The sequence below is a fragment of the Telopea speciosissima genome, chromosome 9, assembly GCF_018873765.1.
Source record: "Telopea speciosissima isolate NSW1024214 ecotype Mountain lineage chromosome 9, Tspe_v1, whole genome shotgun sequence".
In the NCBI taxonomy this organism is placed as follows: Eukaryota; Viridiplantae; Streptophyta; class Magnoliopsida; order Proteales; family Proteaceae; genus Telopea; species Telopea speciosissima.
The window spans coordinates 55,444,897-55,472,326 of NC_057924.1; the positions used below are offsets into that span (position 1 = coordinate 55,444,897).

A 27,430-nucleotide genomic window follows, 5' to 3' on the forward strand; every position below is an offset into this window, starting at 1 on the left:
AAAGAGTTCCATGAGAGTTTCTACGCCGATGGAGAACATGGGATTTTGAAATCCGGCTATGGTGCCACGTTACAAGATGTGTGTCGCACCTCTACATCGTAAAGGAGCCCGATCAATGAGGGAGATGCTTTATGGCATAAATGTAAAACAAGAGAGTTGATCCCATGACCTCAGCATGCCCTCAATCTCCAGGCAATGGGAACACACCCTGCCGACCAATTGAGCAATCGGTTAGATCACTCCTTTCAAAGTAGTCAACCAAGTATATCTTTTGTGATGTATTTGTACGGGGTTGTAGAATTGAAAAATCAGAATTGACAAGAAATTAATTCTTAAACAGATCACCAACTCCACATCAATTAATTATAAGATTCAAAAAAAAAAGAAGGACTGTGGACCTATTAATTTAATAAACGCACGTGTTCAAATCTTATAGTTTCTATCTTCCCCTTTAAAAACAAAAGCTCTCTTCCTATATTAATTTAATAAACGCACGTGTTCAAATCTTATAGTTTCTATCTTCCCCTTTAAAAACAAAAGCTCTCTTCCTATTCATCTGATCCATGTTTCTCTTCTCCTTCTTTACTCAATAGAAGAAAGCTCTGGTCATTCATGATGAAGATCATGAGTCTCTACAGCCATGACAATACCTCTTATAATCGTATCACAAATCTGAACAAGAACAAAGAGCTTTGTCTTCCTATTCCTAAAGGGTGTCTTCCTATATATGTGGGAGAAGAGAAGATTGCAGGAGATATATCGTTCCATTGAAGCTTTTGCCTGACCCAGAGTTCCAAGAATTGTTGAAGCAGTCCTATGGTGAGGAGTTGGAGCCCAAGATTGAAGGTCCCATTAAGCTATCTTGCACAACACATAGATTTGAGCAGGTGCTCAAGCAATTGAAAAGATAAAATGATGGTTACAACAAATAAGTTGTTTTTTTTTTGGCAGGAATGGATAAGTGTAAACCATGTTAGATAGATTGTAATAAGGGGTTTTAAACCCATAAAGAAGAGATTGAACGGTCATGACTATTGGAATAGTCATGATCATTCCAGTGAATGGGTTCCATGGGTCTACATAAACCAAGGCAATTCAGCCATTCTATACAATACAATTTTTAATTCTCTCTCTCTCTCTCTCTCTCTCTCTCTCTCTCTCTCTCTCTCTCTCTCTCTCTCGCAACTAGCATCTCTCTAGAATTCTAAGTCAGATTCTTCAGTGCTTTGTTGAATCCTGAAGGTAAATCTGCTTCTACCGTGTAAGAACAAATATCTCTTTTAAGATAACGAGTACGCGTTTAAAGCAATTTATAGTTTTCTTTCTTCAAACGGAATTTCATCTAACAAACCATGTATTCTATAGTGATTTGTTTCTCAATATATTAGTTCTTGATTTTTTTTTTGCCCCAAAATTTCATCATCTATTGGTAGGAAATCTAAATTACATAGGGATATGGTCCACATCTGCACAACCTATAGTCTCAGAATTATGCATATTGTTTTATGATCACAAATTCCTAGATAACATGGACAAGAAGTTAAAATAGATATATTAGATGCATTGTCCTTTTAACATGTAAACAATTTTTTTATGCATTGTCCTTTTAACATGTAAACAATTTTTTTTTCACCTTTTGATTGAGATACAAATAAGTTGTTGTGATAGGAATGGATATATATGTAAACCATGGATCCAAGGGCTTTCTCAACTATAGTGTTTTATTCTCAAATGTTTTTCAAGTCAACGGTATAAAAGGGTTTTCACAAATAATTTGAAGTAGGGATGTAAACGGATCGGATTCGGGGCTCGGATATGATTCAGATATGATCGGATCTATATATTCCTTGGCTGAATATGGATACCTCTAAACTGATTTGGATGCGGATCGAATTCAGATTTTTACCATCGATTTACATCTCTGCCTTGTGTAACCCGGACCTTCCTACCCCCTAGCGGATACAATTCACTCTCAATCCATATCTCTTATATCATGATTCTCTTTTCTTAATATTATAGAACCTGTTGAATCTTTAAAAACCCTCAAGATCATTATTTAGTTACTTTTTTTATTATTAAGTATTTGATTTTTTTTTTGTACAGATTTTTATCGGAGTATTCAAATTTTTGTTCTGAATATCTTTAAACGAATACAAATATCCCTAAACGGATATGGATACAGATTGGATTCGGATTTTCGGATATCCATTTACATCCCTAATTTGAAGTGACTTATTACTTGTAATAAGTGTCAATAATGCATACATTTCTAGTATACTTGTGAAATGATAATATTTACCCTTAAAAATTTGTGCCTAATACTAAAAGAGTAAAATAGTAGGGTTACAAATTATTTGACACCTTGAGGGCTGTCAATAAGAAAATCTCATTGATAAAAAAACTAATTTAAGTTCATATGTCAAAGTGTTAGGTATAAATTGTTGAACATTGCAAGTTTATTGTAAATCCGTTTTCGTGTAATTGCGATAATTACTCAAAAAAAAAATTTATATTATGCTCTTTGCATTTAGCTTGTTTATTAATAATTTTAAGAAAATCAAATTCTCTTGTAACTGTCTCGTCCATGACATCTTCGTGCAACCCCTACCTTGCACTCTCAATGTTTAAGATCCTTAATCATGGGAAGAAATTTGTTTAATTGTTTATGAGGTGACTTTCTAGGTTTAATTAGCCCCAACTGGTATATGAGCATTGTGTATAAACAGGGTAATTAGATGTTTGGATGACAAGAAAGCCTTTCATCATAAGCATACTTCATCTATATTAAAACAGAGAAAATGAACTACACATTGCTATTTTATACTTTCAATACCTCTTAGTCTCTCCCCTCTTTTCTCATGAAATATATGGGTTTCACTTTTCTTTTTCTCATTAAATAGATTATTTTTCTATCAACTATTAACTTGGCATGTAAGATGCCAATATAGGCAGACAACGTACAGATCCCTCTCCCCTTAATAATTACACCGTCAAATACCATAATTTTGGGTTATAACACCATATACGAAAGGCTTTTGATGTCCCCACTTGGTTATACAAGAATGCACAATGTAAAGAAAAAAACATAGTTATTTCTTCCTTAAAACACTAATAAAAAGTTGTGAACATGGATTTGGGTGTGTTTCGGGTTAAGATAAAATGGAGAGCTTTGTCATATAAATTTCCTTTTTTTTGTAATAGGGTTGCTGTGAAGCCACTCACAAATCTAATAATTCTAGAAATCGAGGATCAACTTGAACCCTTTAACCATTGATATGATCTCACCTTAAGATCCGGATCCTGCAACTCATCTTTTCTTTTTCAAACCCTAAACATTTGGGAAAGATGAGTTGCAGGGTTTTGTTTGTTAGTTTTTTTTATAAGGGCATTTTTGTCACTTTATTTCTTAATTTTAATACTGTTAGTTTATGAAGACTAATAGAATAGGGGCATCAGCGGGGCACGCAGAATTTTCTAAAATTGAGAGATGTTTTTATAATTACGTGATATTATGTGAAAATTTTCCAAAAAAAAAAAGAAAAGAAAAATACAAAATCTCCCAAATAAGTTATAAGCGTGCTAAATCAACCACACGTTGCTGCACAAAAAATGATTATCGCATGATTAATTAGATTTTAAGATAAGTTATGCTAATAATTATCATATCCCTACTATACAAAATCAATAATGCCTTCCCACCGTTCCAATATCCATTCCAAGACACCCAAACCCATGGGCAACTTCACCGTGGGTGAAGTGGAATTCGGTCCTTAGTTTAAGGGAATAAAACTAAGGATCATTATCGTCTATGATTCCCTGACCCATACGGTTCCCTAGTGCCCCTCACAAGAGGGGGTGGGACTTACCCGAGGCACTTGATCGAACACTGGCTAGGTGGGGTCCACCCTCCTCTTGTGAGAGGCACTAGAGAACCGCATCGGTCAGGAAACCACAAATGATAAAAATTCATAAAACTAATGCAAATTCTTATCCTTACTCCCCATAATAATAAAAGAATATAAATATTGAGCTGCATCGTAGTGCGTGCAGCCTACGGCTCTTGGATCAGGTAAAGTTGTGCGAGTGCATGCCATTACCTAATTGCGTCACGTTTTAACAGAAATAAAAAAAAACTACGTCATCTTACTTTTAAGCTTCAGCTTGACAACATTATTGACCAGAAAAAGTTTGACTTGGACGGAGACCACAAGTTTTTAGTGGACCCTACCCGGATAGAGTGTGTTATGGCAGAGGATAAGTTGGTCATAAAAACCCCCTTATGAGAGGAACTGCAAGAACTGTACCGGACAGGAACCGCAAGGGCCAAAATCTCGTATCAACTATACCAAAAATATATATATATAAAAAGGTACGATGTTCTCTGTCTGACCCAATCACATGGGAGGAATGTAATAGTCATTTTGGCCATTCAGGGGGGTGTGGGGCAATCATTTCCCCCACCCTCGTGTCTGGGAGCTTCTTACACCCCCCAATGAAGAGAACATTTCCCCTAAAAAAACCTCTAGTTATGATGTGTTTTTTGAATTTTGTACTTATTTCGAAGATTAACCTCCTCTGACATTTTTACGGTGATCCGAAGAGATTTTTTCTAAGGTTTGTGATGGCAGCAGAGGGCTTGGGCAAATAAGATGAACCTACTTAAAAGAGTATTACCTTATTTTCTTGTCTTATTGTGTAAACAACTTAGAAACCGATTTTTTGAGTTTTTCATATTAAGAGAGAGTTCTTACTGCCATTTGTGGGTGTTCTTGAGAGATCTCCATTATATCTTCTTCTGTTACATACTGAATCATCTTCAACTTTACCCGTAAACATAACACATCGCATGTGTGTGCCAATCTTTGTTTAATTTTATTTTCTTTTCATGTTTCTTTAAAATGTTTGTTTTATCAAATTAAAGTCTTGATCTTGGCAGTTCAAAGCAAGTTCACAGCAGTCAAAATCAGTCAGCTGCTTTGACAAATTCCTCTTCTAGAAAAATTCAAGTTGAACAGGTTATGGTGAATATAAACAAAGAAAGGGTGTAACAGATTAACTCTCCACCGGATTCTATTGGGAACCAGGACAGATGAACAATGTTTCTTGTTGGCGAATCCGGAAGCCATGGCAGACAAAATCCACTGGAACAGTGTTTCTTGTTGGCTACAATGTGAAGCAATTCCTTTTCAAGTTACTCTAATAGAGCAGGGTGGATCCCACCTAGGTAGTGTATTCGGGTAAAGGTAAATTGGTCATTTTCATCTCCCTCTATTAAAGGAACTTGGAGAAATGTGCCTACCCAGAAAATGGAACAAATAAAGGTCCGCTAGTGGACTGCCAGAACCAAATAAGTAGATCCCGAGAAGAAACAGTAAACGTATTACAAGGGTTGTCAATATAAGAGCCTTGGATAGATTACACCTTGCCTCAAACATCAGAGGAGATTGATTCCCAAATTTGATAAATAATTGTCAACTGTCGAGCAAATTTCTAAGGTTCTGCTATATCAATTTATGGTATAGGGTTGCTCAACAGTTATTGACCTTGGTTAGCTTATAACTTATTATTAGGAATTAGAGAAGTAGATAAGTGCTTTTCTTATTTTGTTTCGGGGAAATTCTTCATACACGAAAGGTTCTTCCATCAACTCCATCAAATAGGGGGTAGGGGATGAAATTTTGTTGCTACACTTGTAGTAGGAACGTTCCTGCTACAAGGCTAGCAGCCAAGGAAATACCCTATTCTGATTCCACTAGTATAGTATCAGTATCGGCCAGCTGATCTAATCCATAATCTTCATCCTCCTTTCAATTTAGTCTTTTTGAGTGCTATATGACATAAATGTGAAACAAGAGAGTTGATCCTGTGACCTTGGCATGCACTCGATCTATTGGCAATGGGAACTCAACCTGTTGATCAATTGAACAATCAATTATTCAGTCCTTTCAAAGTAGTCAGCTAAGCATTATTTTTTTTTTGTGATGTAGTTGTAGAGTTTTTATCCTCTCAATTACACTGACCGTACTTGACGTCAAGTACATTTAATAGGGGGAGGTGGACCCCACGTGAACCCCACCTCGGACAATGTATTCGGATAGGGGATTAAGATAGTTATTTCTGCCTCGTCTATTAGATATACTTAAGGTCAAGTACAGACAGTGTAATTGAGAGGATAAAGATCTGTAATTGTACGGAGGTGTAGAATTGAAATATCGAAATTGACAAGAAATTAATTCTTAAACAAACGGTGTCCATTCAAAGTAGTTAGCTAAGTACTATTTATTTTTTAGTGATGTAATTGTACGGGGTTGTAGAATTGAAATATCGGACTTGCAAGAAATTAATTCTTAAACAAACGGTTTCCTTTTAGTTTCCTTTTATGAAATGAGGAAAACTAAAAAACAGTCCCACCAACTCCACATCAATTGATTATAAGGTTAATAAAAAATTAAAACAAAAAGGACTGTGGACCTATTAATTTAATATATGCACGTGTTCAAATCTTATGATTTCTCCTTTAAAAACAGGACCTCGCTCTTCCTTTTCCTCTGGTAATCTTTCTTCTTCTCCTTCTTTACTATTCAAATATTTTTCTCTATAGAAGAAAGCTCTGCTCATTCATGATGAAGCTCATGAGTCTCTACAGCCATCACAATACCTCTTATGATCGCATCACAAATCTGAACAAGAAAAAAGAGCTTTGTGTTTCTGTCCCTAAAGGGTGTCTTCCTATATATGTGGGAGAAGATTCCAAGAGATATATCGCTCCATTGAAGCTTTTGCCAGACCCAGAGTTCCAAGAATTGTTGAAGCAGTCTTATGGTGAGGAATTGGAGCCCAAGATTGAAGGTCCCATTAAGCTATCCTGCACAACACATAGATTTGAGCAGATACTCAAGCAATTGAAGAAATAAGTTGTTTTTTCTAATAGGAATGGATAAATGTAAACCATGGATCCAATCAAGGTCTTCCCCAAGTATATTGATTTGCTTAACATTTGTTTCAATGTATGGTTGATTTTTTATTTTTCGGGGGAAGTGTAGGAGGCACATGCGCATGTCAGCCAACAAGAGCGCGTGCTGTGGCATCTATGGGGCAGGATTTCAACTTTTCATTGGGGTGGGCAGTCATTTAGCCTTCCCAACTGTGTCAAGGCATGACCTGATAAAGAGAGGTTTTAAATGACACCCTTAAGGTGTATTTAGAAATTGACACATTTTAATTGTTCTCAACTTATTCTAAAAAAATTCAAGTTTATTGTATAAAAGGGTTTAAAAAAAAAAAAATTTGAAGTGACATGTCATTATGTCACTAAAAAAATATCAAATCATGCACACATTTCTAGTATACATGTAAAATTATAATATTTACCTTTATTGTATAATTATATTTATAATACTGAAAGAGGGAAATAATAGGGTTCAAATTATTTGACACCTTAAGGAGTGTTAATAAGAAATTCTCGAGGACCAAAGACTGATTTAAGATCATATGTTTAGGGGTTAGTTATAAATTATAGAACATTGTAGGTTTATTGTATATCCTCTTTCCTATAATTGCGATTATACTCAAAAGGAATTATATTATGCTCTTTTCATTTAGCTTGCTTATTAATAATTTTGAGGAAATTAAATTCTCTCTTGTAACTGCCTCGTCCATAAAATATTCGTGCAACACCTATCTTGCACTCTCAATAGTTCAGACCCTTAACCATAAGAAGAAATTTGTTCAATTGTTTTTGAGGTGAAATTTCCAGATTTATTTAGTCCCCACTGGTATAGAATAATTATCACCTCCAATTCATTGGTATCTTCAATTCCTCCAATTCCTCTAATAGGGTGGAGTGGATCCCACCTTGGGCAGTGTTTTCTAGTAGGGGGTAGGGTGATCATTTTCGGACCCATGTGAGAAATTAGAGGAATTGGAGAGGATAACGATTCACTGGTATATGAGAATTGTGTATAAGCATGGTTATTTGATGTTGGAAGACAAGAAAACCTTTCACCATAAGCATACTTTCATCTATATTAAAACTGGGAAAATGAAAGGCTTTTGATGTCCCCACTTGGTTATACAAGAACCTACAATGTAAAGAAAAAAATTAGTTACTTCTTTCCTAAACTATAATAATAAGTTGGGAGCATTCTCAGTGGGGGAGCACAGGGGCCATACTTGCACGACAATCACTGAGAATACGTGTTATAATCTCGAGGGATAGAATTTCTGCCTTTCATGAGGGCAGGGCGATCATTTTGCCCCATTGTGTCTGGTCGTGGCCTCCCTCCAAAAAAAAAAAAAAAACATTTTTCCCTAGTAAGTTATAAGCGTGCTAAATCAACCACTTGGTGACTGCACCAAAAATGATTATCACATGATTAATTATATCTTAAGATAAGTTTTGCTAATAAATACCATATCCCTACTATACAAAATCAATTATGTTCTCCCACCATTCCGATTTCCAATATGCATTCCAAGACACCCAAACCCATGGGCAACTGAAGGGGAATTGGGTCCTTAGTTTAATGGAAATTAATGAAAATCCTTCTATCATTAATCCCAATTAAAGGATTATAAATATTGAGGTGCATCGTAGTGCGTGCATCGGATCATGGGTTTTTTATTTTTTATTTTTGATAAAGTGCATCGGATCAGGTAAAGTACTGCGAGGTACGTGCAAAGCATTATCTTATTGCGTCATCTTTTATGAGAAATAATAAATAAGGTCATCTTATTTTTAACCTTCGGCTTGACAACATTGTTGACAACAAAAAGTTTGACTTGGACGGAGGACATTTGGTAATTTTTCTTGCTGGAAAAGAGGAGAAATACAATTATAATAACATTGATACACTAGGATGTGGAAGAAATCATTCTCACAATTCAAGGATTGGAAAGAGTCCAAACACAACAACAGTTGTCTAGCGTAGTTGGTGAGCTGTGGTGCGCTTCATGCCCATGCTCACCAAGAAGTCTTGAGTTCGAGTCTCCTGATTGTTATCTTCTTCCCTCCCCTTCCTAAGAAAAACATATCACATTGATGTGTGAATCACGTTAAATCTGTGTGTCATCTTTACTTTATCTTAATTTTTATTCATGTTTCTTCTATGTTTGGTTGGCAAAAAATGGATAGAAAAAAAAAAAAAAATTTGAATTAGAAGAGAGAGACACATAATCAATTGTCATGATGACACAATGATTATGTATGCATCTGTCTCCCTAAATTCAAAAATAAAATAAAAAATTGAATGTTTCGGTTTTTTTAATTTTTTTCTATCCATTTCTTGCCTATGTTTTGATCAAGTTGCATTCTTGATCTGCGCAGTTCGCAGAAACCTCATAACAGTCTAAATCAGTCAGCTGCTTTGATAAATTTCTCTTCTACAAGTGCCCTTTTTAATGTAACGTTATGGGGCTAATTCTGACAGAAAACTATTCAAGTTGAACAGGTGTAAATGATCGACTCTCCGTCCCGATTCCACGGGGAACCATGACATATGAACAGTGTTTCTTGTTGGCGAATCCTAAAACCATGGCAGACACATCCATAGAAACAGTGTTTCTTGTTGATTACAATCGAAACCTATAGATCAAAATAGGGCGTTGTTCTCTATGCTGCAGCATAGATTGTGTCCAGGCGCATAGAGTGGGCACAATCACCATGTCTCTATACAGGCTGCCCATATATCTGGGTGCAACATGCGCTGCGGAGAAAACATTCTTCTACTAAAATATTATGAACATGAACATAAATTCAAACCAAATGGATTCATGGTTTTGCCCTTTTGGGTTCTTCCTTCACTCTTAATCAATCTTTAATTCCTTCTATGGGCTTTTATCTAACTTAGTTTGTCTAATGGAGCATTGTTGTTGTGTGATGACAGTTTAATGTATGTGGAGAACCATTTTCCAGCAGATCCAAAATACTTGAACATTACTAATTGACTGATCATGTTCATTCATCATTGTGTTTTTTGGCCTTTAATTTATTGGTGAAGCCTGATCTCAGTTTTAATCTAGAAAATACTGTGGTGATTCTTCGACGGGCTGTTTCACCTTCGAAACACGTCAAAAGGGCCAAAAAGTGCATACATTAGTGTCATATGCCCAGACTCCTGAAGAGCTCGTCGAGAGCTTTGATTTGAAATATATTTCGCTCTATATATGTTGGTTCAAATAGGACCGGATGGATTTCTAGGGACAGTTTTGTACTTTCAAGGATAAGGGTTTTCCTATATATATTGTTGTTATCTCTTTGAGAGATGAGAGTGAGGGTTTGTATTTGCTTCTTACAAAATAATTGATTTGTACTATCGCTTGATCGTGTCTTGTGTGTGATTTCTCTTTCCCTTTGTATTTATTCTGTGGCGTTATTACTGACCTTGGTTAACTTATAACGTAATATTAGAGATTAGAGAAGTAGCTAAGTGCTTTTCTTATTTTGTTTTGGGTAAATTCTTTGTACACGAAATGTTCTTCCAGATCTGCCACTTTCATTATTTGGATCGATAGGTAAAATTGATGGATTCCAATTAAAGATAGAAATTACACCCAAAAAAAAAAAAAGAAAGAGATTTTAATTAAGTATAATAAACAATCACAACTAGTTATATTAAAAAAAATAATAAAAAATTATAATGTTGCTATACCCAATAGGCTATATAAATTAGCCCTCCTAAACAAATTTATCAAACATTAAAATATAGAATAAAAAAGTAAAACTGAGTATCTTAGCTAGAATCCAAAACAAAATTCGATCCTCCTATAACCTAAACTAGCTATAATCATGTCTCAATCATTCTTGGATTCTTCGACAGCAGTGACAGTAAAATCAACTTGAAGAGGAAGTGAAGTTGATTCATTGCCTATTAAGATGGTATGTGCACCGGAAGGCAACAATTTGTAACTATTTTTCTCTACCAAGAACAAGCTTTTGCATGCATTGAATGTGAATTTCAAATTCTTGCTCTCTCCTGCCGGCACAAACACCCTCTGGAACCCAATCACCTGCTTAGAATGAGTACCTACAATCCCAGCCGGAGGTACTGAGTAGAGAATGAGGACATCATCCCCATCCATGGTTCCAACATTTTGGACTTCAACCTCTAACTCATACTCATACTCAGTTGTGGAACAATCCAAATCATCAACTAGAACAGATTCACATAAAGGTCTTCCTGCATCATCCAAATAATCGAGGCGACGGCAATGCTGGTATTTGTTCAATTTAACATTAACTGATCTATGAGCCCTCACAATCTTGTAGTTAAATTGGGTGTAGCTCAGGCCATAACCAAAAGGGTAAACAGTAGAGCCATTGAAGAATTTGTATGTCCTTCCTGGATACCCCAACTCATCAACTGGTCTCAATGGCATAGATGTCATGGGAAGCTTGGTAATATAATCATTTGTGTACCATGTAATTGGTAACTTCCCTCCTGATAACACAAACAAAGAAAGATAAAAATGTCACATAATTAATAAGAAAATTAATTAAGGAGCAAGAGATTAGGGTAAAGGAATTAATAATGATCGAGCAGGCCGGATTGATCCATCAGAGACTCACCAGGATTGTATTTTCCAAAGACAACATCAGCGATGGCGCGCCCACCTTCCTCACCAGGATAGCCAGCCCAAAGGATGGCTGGGATTTTGGAATCAGTCTTGGCAAAAGAAATATCAACACCACCAGCAGACATGACCATAAGAATGACTGGACCTTTGGAAACATCACTAACTTGTTTGATCAACTGTTCTTGATAACCAGGGAGATTTAGGTCAATTCGATCCAAACCCTCTTGCTCGATTGATGTATCCAACCCAACAATAATAATAGTAGCATCTGCATTCTTTGCAGCTTCCATGGCAGGGAATATCAAACTATCATTTTTGCATTGTACACCATCACATCCCTTTGCATATGTTAAACTTGCAGCAAATTCAGAGAGAGCATCCAAGGGACTAGTAATCTTGCATGGAATACCTACATATGTTCCAATCATAGTAGTGGTAGCATTTGCATGTGGGCCAATAACTGCAATGTTCTTGAATTTGTTATGATCTAAAGGCAATGTATTATTGTCATTCTTAAGCAAAACAATTCCTTCCCTTGCAGCCTCAGCTGATAACTCAATGTGTTCATCTGAACAAACATTTTCTGGCCCAAGAGATCTCAAGGAAGGACTGCTACCATCAAAAAAGCCAAGCCTCATAAGCACAACATAAAGATTGTTCAAAGCCTTGTCTATGTCTCCTTCTTTGACTTTGCCACTTAATGTTGCATTCTCCATGTAATTGGTATAAGAATCTCCACAATTCAAATCCATTCCTGCTCTCATCGCTTGTGCAGAAGCATCTTCATAGCCATCACCCAGAAATTTGTGATTTGCAACCATTGTTTGAATGGAATCACAATCAGAGACAATATACCTATATATATAAGAAACCATGGATCAATTAATACTATAAGCAAATTAGGGCTGCAACAGGGTCGGTTTGGGCCGGGCTTTCTAAAACCCCAGCCCAACACTAAAGTCTACCTGACTTAGGGTTTTAGAAAAATCCAACCCTGACCCACCATGAAGAAGAAGAAGAAGAAGATCATCGAAGAAAGAAGAAAGAAAGAATTCAATTTGTAATTTGTTAGTTACCCATGAAGACCCTACTCATCTCTTATGGTCTCTTTGAGAAGCTTTGGATCAGCACAAGTAGGGATGCCATTAACACTGTTATAAGAACACATAATACTACTAACATCTCCATCTCGAATACACATCTCAAAGGGACGATTGAATGTCTCCACTATATCTTGTTGTGAAACCTGTAATATAATTAAGTCAATTAATTAAAAGACATATAATAAATTACAAAAAAATTAAATATATAACAAATTAAATCAAGATTTTTTTGTATAAAAATTAAAACAATTTAAGAAATTAATTAAAAGAAGTCAAATTTAATTAATTTCCTTAGCATTATAAGAATAACGTTGTACTCCATTCCAATTATCAACATCATAGGCAGTATAGTGCTTACAACAAGCAGAAACCTTGAGGGGCCTAGAGTTCAAGTCCTTATAATAATAATTAGGAGGTTTGTTGCTCTCCTCCTCTTCTTCTTCTTCTTCTATATCTTGCAAACCCCTAACATAGTTAACAGCATAAGTACCAACCAAGAATGGATCTTCACCGGGTGTCTCTGTGATTCTTCCCCATCTTGGATCCCTTACTACATTCATTGTTGGACTCCAATATGTTAATCCACCATGCCCTTGATTGTGCATTGCTCTTGCTTCTGTTGAAACAGCCTGCGACAATAATTTAATAATATATTATATCATATTAAAAAAAAAAGAGCATACTCAATGCAATGAAGTGGTCACAGGTTCGAGTCTGGAAACAGACTTTGCAAAAACAGGGGTAAAGCCGCATACATTATGACCCTCCTTCATTGATAACATCATATAATATTAATTTAAACAAAAAAAAAAAAAAAAAAACTGATTATAGATAGGTACTAAATTAATGTATTTATTACCTGGCCTATAGTCTTCCAGAGTGATTGATTGAAGGAAGCTGCCGTTAGAATAACAGTTGGGAAATTAGTTGCAGAAGGAATCTCTTTGGTAAACTGAACCCCAGGACCTTGATTAGAGACACCATGGAGAGCTTCAGACCACCATTCATAGGAGGGTAACCCAACTCTGCTAACTCCATTAGCATGATTTCCAAGTTGCTTCACCTTCTCTCCTAATGTCATTCTATCGATCAAATCCTTAACCCTAATATTATAAGGAAGAGATTTGTCACAGAATCCATATTCTGAAATATTCAATCCTTGGGCCTCAAATCTAGAAGGATCACAGAATCCTTGGATCCCTACTATACAAAATCAATAATGCCCTCCCACTGTTCCAATATCCATTCCAAGACACCCAAACCCATGGGCAACTTCACCGTGGGTGAAGTGGAATTCGGTCCTTAGTTTAAGGGAATAAAACTAAGGATCATTATCGTCTATGATTCCCTGACCCATACGGTTCCCTAGTGCCCCTCACAAGAGGGGGTGGGACCTACCCGAGGCACTTGATCGAACATTGGCCAGGTGGAGTCCACCCTCCTCTTGTGAGAGGCACTAGAGAACCGCACCGGTAAGGAAACCACATATGATAAAAATTCATAAAACTAATGCAAATCCTTATCCTTACTCCCCATAATAATAAAAGAATATAAATATTGAGGTGCATCGTAGTGCGTGCAGCCTACGGCTCTTGGATCAGGTAAAGTAGTGCGAGTGCATGCCATTACCTAATTGCGTCACGTTTTAACAGAAATAAAAAAAAACTACGTCATCTTATTTTTAAGCTTCAGCTTGACAACATTATTGACCATAAAAAGTTTGACTTGGACGGGGACCACAAGTTTTAAGTGGACCCCACCCAGATAGAGTGTGTTATGACAGAGGATAAGTTGGTCATAAAAACCCCCTTATGAGAGGAATTGCAAGAACTGTACCAGGCGGGAACCGCAAGGGCCAAAATCTCGCATCAACTATACCAAAAATATATATATAAAAAGGTACGATGTTCTCTGTCTGGCCCAATCACATGGGAGGAATGTAATAGTCATTTTGGCCATTCAGGGGGGGTGTGGGGCAATCACTTCCCCCACCCTCGTGTCTGGGAGCTTCGGAGCTTCTTACACCCCCAGTGAAGAGAACATTTCCCCTAAAAAACACTCTAGTTATGATGTGTTTTTTGAATTTTGTACGTATTTCAAAGATTAACCTCCTCTGACATTTTTACGGTGACCCGAAGAGATTTTTTCTAAGGTTTGTGATGGCAGCAGAGGGCTTAGGCAAATAAGATGAAACTACTTAGAAGAGTATTACCTTATTAAGAGAGAGTTCTTACTGCCATTTATGGGTGTTCTTGAGAGATCTCCATTATATCTTCTTCTGTTACATACTGAATCATCTTCAACTTTACCCGTAAACATAACACATCGCATGTGTGTGCCAATCTTTGTTTAATTTTATTTTCTTTTCATGTTTCTTTAAAATGTTTGTTTTATCAAATTAAAGTCTTGATCTTGGCAGTTCAAAGCAAGTTCACAGCAGTCAAAATCAGTCAGCTGCTTTGACAAATTCCTCTTCTAGAACTATTCAAGTTGAACAGGTTATGGTGAATATAAACAAAGAAAGGGTGTAACTGATTAACTCTCCACCGGATTCTATAGGGAACCATGACAGCTGAACAATGTTTCTTGTTGGCGAATCCGGAAGCCATGGCAGACAAAATCCACAGGAATAGTATTTCTTGTTGGCTACAATGTGAACCAATTGCTTTTCAAGTTCCTCTAATAGAGCAGGGTGGACCTTATCCGGACAGTATTTTCGGGTAAAGGTAAATTGGTCATTTTCATCTCCCTCTATTAAAGGAACTTGGAGAAATGTACCTGCCCAGAAAATAGAACAAATAAAGGTCCGCTAGTGGAGTGCAAGAACCGAATAGATAGATCCCAAGTAGAAACAGTAAACCTATTACAGGGGTTGTCAATACAAGAGCCTTGGATAGAATACACCTTGCCTCAAACATTAGAGGAGATTGATTCCCAAATTTGACAAATAATTGTCAACTGTCGAGCAAATTTCTACGGTTCTGTTATATCAATTTATGGTATAGGGTTGCTCAACAGTTATTGGCCTTGGTTAGCTTATAACATATTATTAGGAATTAGAGAAGTAGATAAGTGCTTTTCTTATTTTGCTTCAGGGAAATTCTTCATATATGAAAGGTTCTTCCATCAATTCCATCAAATATGGGGTAGGGGATGAAATTTTGTTGCTACACTTGTAGTAGAAATGTTCCTGTTGCAAGGCTAACAGCCAAGGAAATACCCTATTCTGATTCCACTAGTATAGTATCAATCAGGTATCAGTGTCGGCCAGCTGATCTAATCTATAATCTTCATCCTCCTTTCAATTTAGTCTTTTTGAGTGTTGTATGACATAAATGTGAAACAAGAGAGTTGATCTTGTGACCTTGGCATGCACTCGATCTACTAGCAATGGGAACTCAACCTGCCGATCAATTGAACAATCAATTATTCAGTCCTTTCAAAGTAGTCAACTAAGCACTATTTTTTTTCTTTTGTGATGTAGTTGTACAATTTTTATCCTCTCAATTACATTGTTCGTACTTGACGTCAAGTACATCTAATAGAGGGAGATGGACCCCATGTGAACCTTACCTCGGATAGTGTATTCGGACAAGGGGTTAGGATAGTCATTTCTGCCTTCTCTATTAGATGTACTTGAGATCATGTACAGACAATATAATTGAGAGGATAAAGATCTGTAGTTGTACGGAAATGTAGAATTGAAATATTGGACTTGACAAGAAATTAATTCTGAAACAAACGGTGTCCTTTCAAAGTAGTCAGCTAAGTACTATTTATTTTTTAGTGATGTAATTGTACGGGGTTGTAGAATTGAAATATCGGACTTGGCAAGAAATTAATTCTTAAACAAACGGTTTCCTTTTTTATGAAATGAGGAAAACTTAAAAACAGTCCCACCAACTCCACATCAATTGATTATAAGGTTAATAAAAAGTTAAAACAAAAAGGACTGTGGACCTATTAATTTAATATATGCACGTGTTCAAATCTTATGATTTCTCCTTTAAAAACAGGACCTCGCTCTTCCTTTTCCTCTGGTAATCTTTCTCTTCTCCTTTTTTACTATTCAAATATTTTTCTCTATAGAAGAAACTCGATCTGCTCATTCATGATGAAGCTCATGAGTCCCTACAGCCATCACAATACCTCTTATGATCGCATCACAAATCTGAACAAGAAAAAAGAGCTTTGTCTTCCTGTCCCTAAAGGGACTCTTCCTATATATGTGGGAGAAGATTGCAAGAGATATATCGTTCCATTGAAGCTTTTGCCTGACCCAGAGTTTCAAGAATTGTTGAAGCAGTCTTATGGTGAGGAATTGGAGCCTAAGATTGAAGGTCCCATTAAGTTATCCTGCACAACACATAGATTTGAGCAGGTACTCAAGCAATTGAAGAAATAAGTTGTTTTTTCTAATAGAAATGGATAAATGTAAACCATGGATCCAATCAAGGTCTTCCCCAAGGATATTGATTTTCTTAACATTTGTTTCAATATATGGTTGATTTTTTATTTTTCGGGGGGAGTGTAGGAGCCGCATGTGCATGTCAGCCAACAAGAGCGCGTGTTGTGGCATCTGTGGGGCAAGATTTCAACTTTTCATTGGGGTGGGCAGTCATTTCGCCTTCCCAACTGTGTCAAGGCATGACATGATAGAGAGAGGTTTTAAATGACACCCTTAAAGTGTATTTAGAAATTGACACATTTTAATTGTTCTCATCTTATTCTAAAAAAGTTCAAGTTTATTGTATAAAAGGGTTTAAAAAAAAAATTTGAAGTGATATGTCATTATGTCACTAAAAAAATGTCAAATCATGCACACATTTCTAAGTATACATGTAAAATGATAATATTTACCTTTATTATATAATTTTATTTATAATACTAAAAGAGGAAAATAATAGGGTTCAAATTATTTGACACCTTAAAGAGTGTTAATAAGAAATTCTCGATGACAAAAGACTGATTTAAGATCATATGTTTAGGGGTTAGTTATAAATTATAGAACATTGTAGGTTTATTGTATATCCTTTTGAGTATAATCGCATCCTATAATTGCGATTATACTCAAAAGGAATTATATTATGCTCTTTTCATTTAGCTTGCTTATTAATAATTTTGAGGAAATTAAATTCTCTCTTGTAACTGCCTCGTCCATAAAATATTCGGGCAACACCTATCTTGCACTCTCAATAGTTCAGACCCTTAACCATAAGAAGAAATTTGTTCAATTGTTTTTGAGGTGAAATTTCTAGATTTATTTAGTCCCCACTGGTATAGAATAATTATCACCTCCAATTCGTTGGTATCTTCAATTCCTCCAATTCCTCTAATAGGGTGGAGTGGACCCCACCTTGGGCAGTGTTTTCGAGTAGGGGGTGGGGTGATCATTTTCGGACCCATGTGAGGAATTAGAGGAATTGGAGGGGATAACGATTCACTGGTATATGAGAATTGTGTATAAGCATGGTTATTTGATGTTGGAAGACAAGAAAACCTTTCACCATAAGCATACTTTCATCTATATTAAAACTGGGAAAATGAAAGGCTTTTGATGTCCCCACTTGGTTATACAAGAACCTACAATGTAAAGAAAAAAATTAGTTACTTCTTTCCTAAACTATAATAATAAGTTGGGAGCATTCTCAGTGGGGGAGCACAGGGGCCATACTTGCACGACAATCACTGAGAATACGTGTTATAATCTCGAGGGATAGAATTTCTGCATTTCATGAGGGCAGGGCGATCATTTTGCCCCATTGTGTCTGGTCGTGGCCTCCCTCCAAAAAAAAAAAAAAAAACATTTTTCCCTAATAAGTTATAAGGGTGCTAAATCAACCACTTGGTGACTGCACCAAAAATGATTATCACATGATTAATTATATCTTAAGATAAGTTTTGCTAATAAATACCATATCCATACTATACAAAATCAATTATGTTCTCCCACCATTCCGATTTCCAATATGCATTCCAAGACACCCAAACCCATGGGCAGCTGAAGGGGAATTGGGTCCTTAGTTTAATGAAAATTAATGCAAATCCTTCTATCATTAATCCCAATTAAAGGATTATAAATATTGAGGTGCATCGTAGTGCGTGCATCGGATCAAGGGGTTTTTTATTTTTATTTTTGATAAAGTGCATCGGATCAGGTAAAGATGCGAGGTACGTGCAAAGCATTATCTTATTGCGTCATTTATGAGAAATAATAAAAAGGTCATCTTATTTTTAACCTTATTGACAACATTGTTGACAACAAAAGTTTGCTGGACGGAGGACATTTGTAATTTTTCTTGATGGAAAAGAGGAGAAATACAATTATAATAACATTGATACACTAGGATGTGGAAGAAATCATTTCACAATTCAAGGAGAAAAGTCCAAACACAACAACATTGTATTTTTTCATGCCCATTACAATAATGAATCATCTTGATTGCTATCTTCTTCCTCCTTCCTGGACAAACATATCACATTGATGTGTGAATCACGTTAAATCGTGTGTCATCTTTACTTTGTCTTAATTTCTATTCATGTTAATTCTATGTTTGTGGTTGGCAAGAAATGGATAAAAAAAAATAAAAAATAAAAATTTGAATTTGAGGAGAGAGACACATAATTAATCATAATGTCATGATGACACAATGATTATGTATGTATCTGTCTCCCTAAATTCAAAAATAAAATAAAAAATTGAATGTTTCGGTTTTTTTAATTTTTTTCTATCCATTTCTTGCCTTTGTTTTTATCAAGTTGCATTCTTGATCTGCGCAGTTCGCAGAAACCTCATAACAGTCAAAATCAGTCAGCTGCTTTTGATAAATTTCTCTTCTACAAATGCCCTTTTTAATGTAACGTTATGGGGCTAATTCTGACAGAAAACTATTCAAGTTGAACAGGTGTAAATGATCGACTCTCCATCCCGATTCCACGGGGAACCATGACAGATGAACAGTGTTTCTTGTTGGCGAATCCGAAAACCATGGCAGACACATCCATAGAAACAGTGTTTCATGTTGGTTACAATCGAAACCTATAGATCAAAATAGGAGCGCTGTTCTCTATGCTGCAGAATAGATTGCGTCCAGGCACATAGAGTGGGCACAATCACCATGTCCCTATACAGGTTGCCCATATGCCTGGGTGCAACATGCGCTGCGGAGAGAACATACTTCTACTAAAATATTATGAACATGAACATAAATTCAAACTAAATGGATTCATGGTTTTGCCCTTTTGGGTTCTTCCTTCACTCTTAATCAATCTTTAATTCGTTCTATGGGCTTTTATCTAACTTAGTTTGTCTAATGGAGCATTGTTGTTGTGTGATGGCAGTTTAATGTATGTGGAGAACCATTTTCCAGCAGATCCAAAATACTTGAACATTACTAATTGACTGATCATGTCCATTCATCTTTGTGGTGTTTTGGCCTTTAATTTATTGGTGAAGCCTGATTTCAGTTTTAATCTAGAAAATACTATGATGATTTTTCGGCAGGCTATTTCACCTTCGAAACACGTCAAAAGGGCCAAAAAGTGCATACATTAGTGTCATATGCCCAGACTCCTGAAGAGCTCGTCGAGAGCTTTGATTTGAAATATATTCCGCTCTATATATGTTGATTCAAATAGAACCGGATGGATTTCTAGGGACAGTTTTGTACTTTCAAGGATAAGGGTTTTCCTATATATTGTTATTATCTTTTTGAGAGATGAGAGTGAGGGTTTGTATTTGCTTCTTACAAAATAATTGATTTGTCCCTTTGTATTTATTCTGTGACGTTATTTTTCTAACACCTCCATTAAGCAAGGATGAAAACACTAACCGGCCTTGGTTAGCTTATAACGTAATATTAGAGATTAGAGAAGTAGCTAAGTGCTTTTCTTATTTTGTTTTGGGTAAATTCTTTGTACACGAAAGGTTCTTCCAGATCTGCCACTTTTCTTATTTGGATCGATTGGCAAAATTGATGGATTCCAATTAAAGATAGAAATTGCAAAAAAAACAAAGGAGATTTTAATTTAGTATAATAAACAATCACAATTCACAACTAGTTATATTAAAAAAAATTAATAAAAAATTATAATATTGCTATACCAAATAGGCCAGATTAGCCATCCTAAACAAATTTATCAAACATTAAAATATAGAATAAAAAAGTAAAACTGAGTATCTTAGCTAGAATCCAAAACAAAATTCGATCCTCCTATAACCTAAACTAGCTATAATCATGTCTCAATCATTCTTGGATTCTTCGACAGCAGTGACAGTAAAATCAACTTGAAGAGGAAGTGAAGTTGATTCATTGCCTATTAAGATGGTATGTGCACCGGAAGGCAACAATTTGTAACTATTTTTCTCTACCAAGAACAAGCTTTTGCATGCATTGAATGTGAATTTCAAATTCTTGCTCTCTCCTGCCGGTACAAACACCCTCTGGAATCCAATCACCTGCTTAGAATGAGTACCTACAATCCCAGCCGGAGGTACTGAGTAGAGAATGAGGACATCATCCCCATCCATGGTTCCAACATTTTGGACTTCAACCTCTAACTCATACTCATACTCAGTTGTGGAACAATCCAAATCATCAATTAGAACAGATTCACATAAAGGTCTTCCTGCATCATCCAAATAATCGAGGCGACGGCAATGCTGGTATTTGTTCAATTTAACATTAACTGATCTATGAGCCCTCACAATCTTGTAGTTAAATTGGGTGTAGCTCAGGCCATAACCAAAAGGGTAAACAGTAGAGCCATTGAAGAATTTGTATGTCCTTCCTGGATACCCCAACTCATCAACTGGTCTCAATGGCATAGATGTCATGGGAAGCTTGGTAATATAATCATTTGTGTACCATGTAATTGGTAACTTCCCTCCTGATAACACAAACAAACAAAGATAAAAATGTCACATAATTAATAAGAAAATTAATTAAGGAGCAAGAGATTAGGGTAAAGGAATTAATAATGATCGAGCAGGCCGGATTGATCGATCAGAGACTTACCAGGATTGTATTTTCCAAAGACAACATCAGCGATGGCGCGCCCACCTTCCTCTCCAGGATAGCCAGCCCAAAGGATGGCTGGGATTTTGGAATCAGACTTGGCAAAAGAAATATCAACACCACCAGCAGACATGACCATAAGAATGACTGGACCTTTGGAAACATCACTAACTTGTTTGATCAACTGTTCTTGATAACCAGGGAGATTTAGGTCAATTCGATCCAAACCCTCTTGCTCAATCGATGTATCCAAACCAACAATAATAATAGTAGCATCTGCATTCTTTGCAGCTTCCATGGCAGGGAATATCAAACTATCATTTTTGCATTGTACACCATCACATCCCTTTGCATATGTTAAACTTGCAGCAAATTCAGAGAGAGCATCTAAGGGACTAGTAATCTTGCATGGAATCCCTACATATGTTCCAATCATAGTAGTGGTAGCATTTGCATGTGGGCCAATAACTGCAATGTTCTTGAATTTGTTATGATCTAAAGGCAATGTATTATTGTCATTCTTAAGCAAAACAATTCCTTCCCTTGCAGCCTCAGCTGATAACTCAATGTGTTCATCTGAACAAACACTTTCTGGCCCAATAGATCTCAAGGAAGGACTGCTACCATCAAAAAAGCCAAGCCTCATAAGCACAACATAAAGATTGTTCAAAGCCTTGTCTATGTCTCCTTCTTTGACTTTGCCACTTAATGTTGCATTCTCCATGTAATTGGTGTAAGAATCTCCACAATTCAAATCCATTCCTGCTCTCATTGCTTGTGCAGAAGCATCTTCATAGCCATCACCCAGAAATTTGTGATTTGCAACCATTGTTTGAATGGAATCACAATCAGAGACAATATACCTATATATATAAGAAATCATGCATCAATTAATACTATAAGTAAATTAGGGCTGCAACAGGGTTGGGTTGGGCCGGGCTTTCTAAAACCCCAGCCCAACACTAAAGTCTACCTGACTTAGGATTTTAGAAAAATCCAACCCTGACCCACCATGAAGAAGAAGAAGAAGAAGATCATCGAAGAAAGAAGAAAGAAAGAATTCAATTTGTAATTTGTTAGTTACCCATGAAGACCCCACTCATCTCTTATGGTCTCTTTGAGAAGCTTTGGATCAGCACAAGTAGGGATGCCATTAACACTGTTATAAGAACACATAATACTACTAACATCTCCATCTCGAATACACATCTCAAAGGGACGATTGAATGTCTCCACTATATCTTGTTGTGAAACCTGTAATATAATTAACCCAATTAATTAATTAAAGACATATAATAGATTACAAAAAAATTAAATATATAACAAATTAAATCAAGATTTTTTTGTATAAAAATTAAAACAATTTAAGAAATTAATTAAAAGAAGTCAAATTTAATTAATTACCTTAGCATTATAAGAATAACGTTGTACTCCATTCCAATTATCAACATCATAGGCAGTATAGTGCTTACAACAAGCAGAAACCTTGAGGGGCCTAGAGTTCAAGTCCTTATAATAATAATTAGGAGGTTTGTTGCTCTCCTCCTCTTCTTCTTCTTCTTCTATATCTTGCAAACCCCTAACATAGTTAACAGCATAAGTACCAACCAAGAATGGATCTTCACCGGGTGTCTCTGTGATTCTTCCCCATCTTGGATCCCTTACTACATTCATTGTTGGACTCCAATATGTTAATCCACCATGCCCTTGATTGTGCATTGCTCTTGCTTCTGTTGAAACAGCCTGCGATAATAATTTAATAATATATTATATCATATTAAAAAAAAAAGAGCGTACTCAAGGCAATGAAGTGGTCACAGGTTCGAGTCTGGAAACAGACTTTGCAAAAACAGGGGTAAAGCCGCATACATTATGACCCTCCTTCATTGATAACATGATATAATATTAATTTAAACAAAAAAAAAAAAAAAAAAACTGATTATATATAGGTACTAAATTAATGTATTTATTACCTGGCCTATAGTCTTCCAGAGTGATTGATTGAAGGAAGCTGCCGTTAGAATAACAGTTGGGAAATTAGTTGCAGAAGGAATCTCTTTGGTAAACTGAACCCCAGGACCTTGATTAGAGACACCATGGAGAGCTTCAGACCACCATTCATAGGAGGGTAACCCAACTCTGCTAACTCCATTAGCATGATTTCCAAGTTGCTTCACCTTCTCTCCTAATGTCATTCTATCGATCAAATCCTTAACCCTAATATTATAAGGAAGAGATTTGTCACAGAATCCATATTCTGAAATATTCAATCCTTGGGCCTCAAATCTAGAAGGATCACAGACATGAGTATTAGATGAAAATATTAGAGAACTATTTTGAGGTTGAGGTGCAGAAGAAGAACGAAGAGTTCTTGCTGCAGAACCCAATAGAGAAACAGATGAGAGAGCCAAGCAGCAAACAAAAAGGTAAACAAAAACAAAATTCCTCGCCATGACTGTGAGCGGCCAGTGAATTAGATTAGTTGCAGATGCAGAGTGAATTGAAGAAGAACCGTATATGCTATGGTGGCTATTTATAATATGTAGGCCTAGGCATGCATACAAAGTAAGATTAATTAAAATTCTAATCAATAGCTGTCTCTCTATCTGTCTGTTTAATCTTTTATTATTATTATTATGTATCTATTTATCCAATCCTTGACAACAATACTTCTCTATCTGTTTAAAATCCTTTAATATTATATGTCTACTTACGGAGTTACGGTTCTTTCCTTCACTACGTGCACTAGCCAAAGAGATGGAATAGGAACAGGATTCAATAGCTGCAGGGATCACTCACGTTATCTTATTAGTTATTATCCTTAAATTAATTAAGGGCTTTTATAAAAAAAAACAAAATTTAAATAGGGAATAAGAAGGTTAACGGGTCGTGTGGTTATAGCATGGTTCCTACGCCTACACAAACCAATTCCTTTGTATGTAAAAACACCATTCAGCCCTTAGTGAAATTAAAAAATTGCATCCAAAATCCAAACCAACAAGGCCTCTCTATGCGCACTTTCATTGCCTACCGTGTTGGTGCAAGACTGACACGACTCGTCTGTGTTCGCCTCTTCCCGACTAATAAACATCAAGATGTTAGAAATTTACCCATAAGGCATCCAAATCTTATTTATTCTTATATTTTTCCATTGGGATGTAAACGGATCGGATTTGGTTCGGATTTATTACTATTCGAATTATAAAAAAATAAAAATAAATAAATAAATAAATAAAACATCATATCCGAATCAAGGAGTTTATCCGATAAACTATATCCGATAAACTATCCGATTAGTTAGACGAATTAGACTTATATCGATTACGGATTTTCGACTCCGATTATCAAAATATCCTTATAAAAGTGTTTATAATAAGAATAATATAGTAATATATCATATCTTCTTACAATATATTAAACTAATCACATTTTACAATCAGATAGTAAATTATCCGAATATTATCCGATCTGAAACGGCACTACCCATATCCGAATCCAATTATCTTTCAGAAGGATTTGGATATTTTTTCGGAAACCAAAATTCCGGATTCAAAAACCCCTAAACGGATCCGACACGGATTTTCGGCTATCCATTTACATCCCTACATATACATATAAAATAAATAATAAAAAAACTTAATCAATTAACTATATCATTTTATAACCTTACTTTTATACCATTGATTTATTCCCAAAAATTATATAATGTTGTATTTAATCTTTTATTATCATCCATAACAAGAGTACTTCTCTATCTGTTTAATCCTTTAATATTATCTACTTACGCTTCTTTACTACGTGCCCAAGAGATGGAATAAGAACAGGATTCAATAGCTGGAGGGATCACTCACTTTACCTCATATTATCCTAAAATTAATTAAGGGCTATTAACCCCACCCCAAAAAAAAAAAATTTAATTAATTAAAGGAATAAGAAGGTTAACGGGTCCTGTGGTTATAACATGCTTCCTGTGCCTAGATATAAATCAATGCCTTTATACATGAAAAGACCATTCAGCCCCTAGTGAAATTGAAAATTACATCTAAACTAATGCCTCTATGTGCACTTTCATTATGCCTACAATGCTGGTGCAAGGATTACATGACCAGTCTGCGTTCTCATACCGACCTCTCCTACCCCAATACTCACACCCCCTCCACGGCACCTTCACCACCCAACCCTATCCCCTCCCCCCCTCCCTCTTCTCCAATGCAACGGACTTGGCCCTTGACCGACCTGTATAGGCAAACCTTGCACGTGAGTTATCTGACCAATTCCATGAACTGGAAAAGTATATTAGGATATTCTAGTAATTCTAGCCACTCTACATATGGATTTACATAAATACCCTTATTAGTGTAGTCTGATGCTCTTGCAAATAAATTTCCAATTGCTCTATCCAATTCAGTGATCAATTACCTAGAGGGCCATGGGTCCTCTAAACATTTTGGTCTCACCAAAGGTTGAATTAGCAATTAAACCCGATTTGCTGTTGTTGTGGATTAAATCTCGAATTTAATTATTAGGGGAGACAAATACATTTCAAAAGATAGATTTGGAAAATTTAATTAAGGGCAAGAGATTGTTGCCCGATTGTGTTGCCCCAGAACAAGTACGGTGACTAATGAAAGCGCGCAAGGGCATCAACGTGGATGTAATTTTTATTTTAAGGAAGACTAGACGTTAATTTCACGCGCTTTTGTGTTTGGGTACAGGATCCACACGTGACCAGATAACGTTCTTTTCCCTTTAATTAAATACCATGAAGAAACATATACTAACTGGTAGTATTAGATAAGAAGTGGAAATCACGTACTAAAATTTGTATCTATACTATGGTTATTAGCACAAATGTCATAAACCATGTTCATTATTAGGGAATGAGGACCATGTAATAGTGTGATTGAGACACATGGAATCGGTTTATATACAATATAATATGCTTAACCTGATGGCCATAAAAAGAAACTCACTAATATTTTTAAGGGGCGATGTTCTCTTCCAGGGAGCACATGGGGGCAAGGTTGCACACTTGCACCCAGACACATGGGGCGAGACGGGACAACCATTTCGGTCATTCAAGGGGGTGTGCCGGTCATTTCACCCACCTCCATGTGTCTGGGTGCATCTTGCACCCAGTGCAAAGAACATTTTTCCTATTTTTAAAACAGTTTAAATTAATAGTAAATTTTTGTGGATAGGATCTTATCATTTCTGAAGGCAGAGGAGTTGCATCTTTTTTCCATTTTCATTCAGGAGTTATTTTCTTATGTGTTTTCATGCCCTTTTAAAGTTTTGAAATACGGAAAAATTCCTTTACTTATTCTTAGGAACACATACAAGCATACACAAAGGATAATGATAATCTCACCACTAATTACTTCATTTATGACAAAATAGAACTTTGAAAATCTAGGAACTAAATGAGACAACACAATAATACAACCCAGGTTGGAGCGGACAAAAATTGGTTGCTGCCTAGATTACAGGACTTACAGCTATGTTCCTGCTGTCCCAACTGTAGGCGCTGATTTGAAATCCAGAAGGGTATTATGGAAAATACTAATCCTTAAGAGGGTATTTGTGAAGCCAAATAGAAAAGGGATTATTCCAAATGTACGCCTATGATTGGGGATAGCAGGAGCATGGGTTGCCGCCAATTTTTTTTTCCAATAAAAGAGTGGTGACAGTTTCAAGCTCCCTGCCATGTGAAACCCACTTGCCCACTTCCCAGTC

The 27,430-nt window shown here is 36.1% G+C and overlaps 2 protein-coding genes and 1 pseudogene across 2 annotated transcripts in view; 1 reads left to right on the plus strand and 2 right to left on the minus strand.

Annotated features, from left to right (window-relative positions):
- The window catches only part of LOC122638551 (flavonoid 3',5'-hydroxylase 2-like), a 28,393-nt gene extending 12,379 nt beyond the window's left edge, over positions 1–16,014 (plus strand). Inside the window, exons 3-5 of the mRNA XM_043831395.1 lie at positions 3,357–3,362; positions 10,122–10,126; positions 15,998–16,014. The gene's annotated coding sequence lies outside the window, so the exon portion shown is untranslated. The remainder of the gene's footprint in view (positions 1–3,356; positions 3,363–10,121; positions 10,127–15,997) is intronic.
- On the minus strand, positions 10,792–13,773 carry LOC122639121 (annotated as a pseudogene).
- A 4,905-nt stretch (positions 16,015–20,919) lies between the features above and the next one.
- Positions 20,920–23,904, minus strand: LOC122639122 (probable beta-D-xylosidase 2). The gene is made up of 5 exons (XM_043831951.1): positions 23,668–23,904; positions 23,099–23,437; positions 22,779–22,948; positions 21,695–22,557; positions 20,920–21,566 (listed from the first exon to the last, which is right to left on the minus strand). Exons 1-5 carry the CDS (start codon positions 23,887–23,889, stop codon positions 20,920–20,922), a joined length of 2,241 nt encoding a protein of 746 aa, XP_043687886.1. The 5' UTR covers positions 23,890–23,904.
- Positions 23,905–27,430: the final 3,526 nt, after the last annotated feature.

Excerpts from the sequence above, each read along its gene's own strand:
- LOC122639122 (XM_043831951.1), bottom strand. The coding sequence starts at position 23,889 with ATGACATTAGGAGAGAAGGTGAAGCAACTTGGAAATCATGCTAATGGA. Across the intron at positions 23,438-23,667 it reads TCTGGAAGACTATAGGCCAG|GCTGTTTCAACAGAAGCAAG; the intron begins GTAATAAATACA and ends TTATTATCGCAG. Across the intron at positions 22,558-22,778 it reads GATGAGTGGGGTCTTCATGG|GTATATTGTCTCTGATTGTG; the intron begins GTAACTAACAAA and ends TTATATATATAG.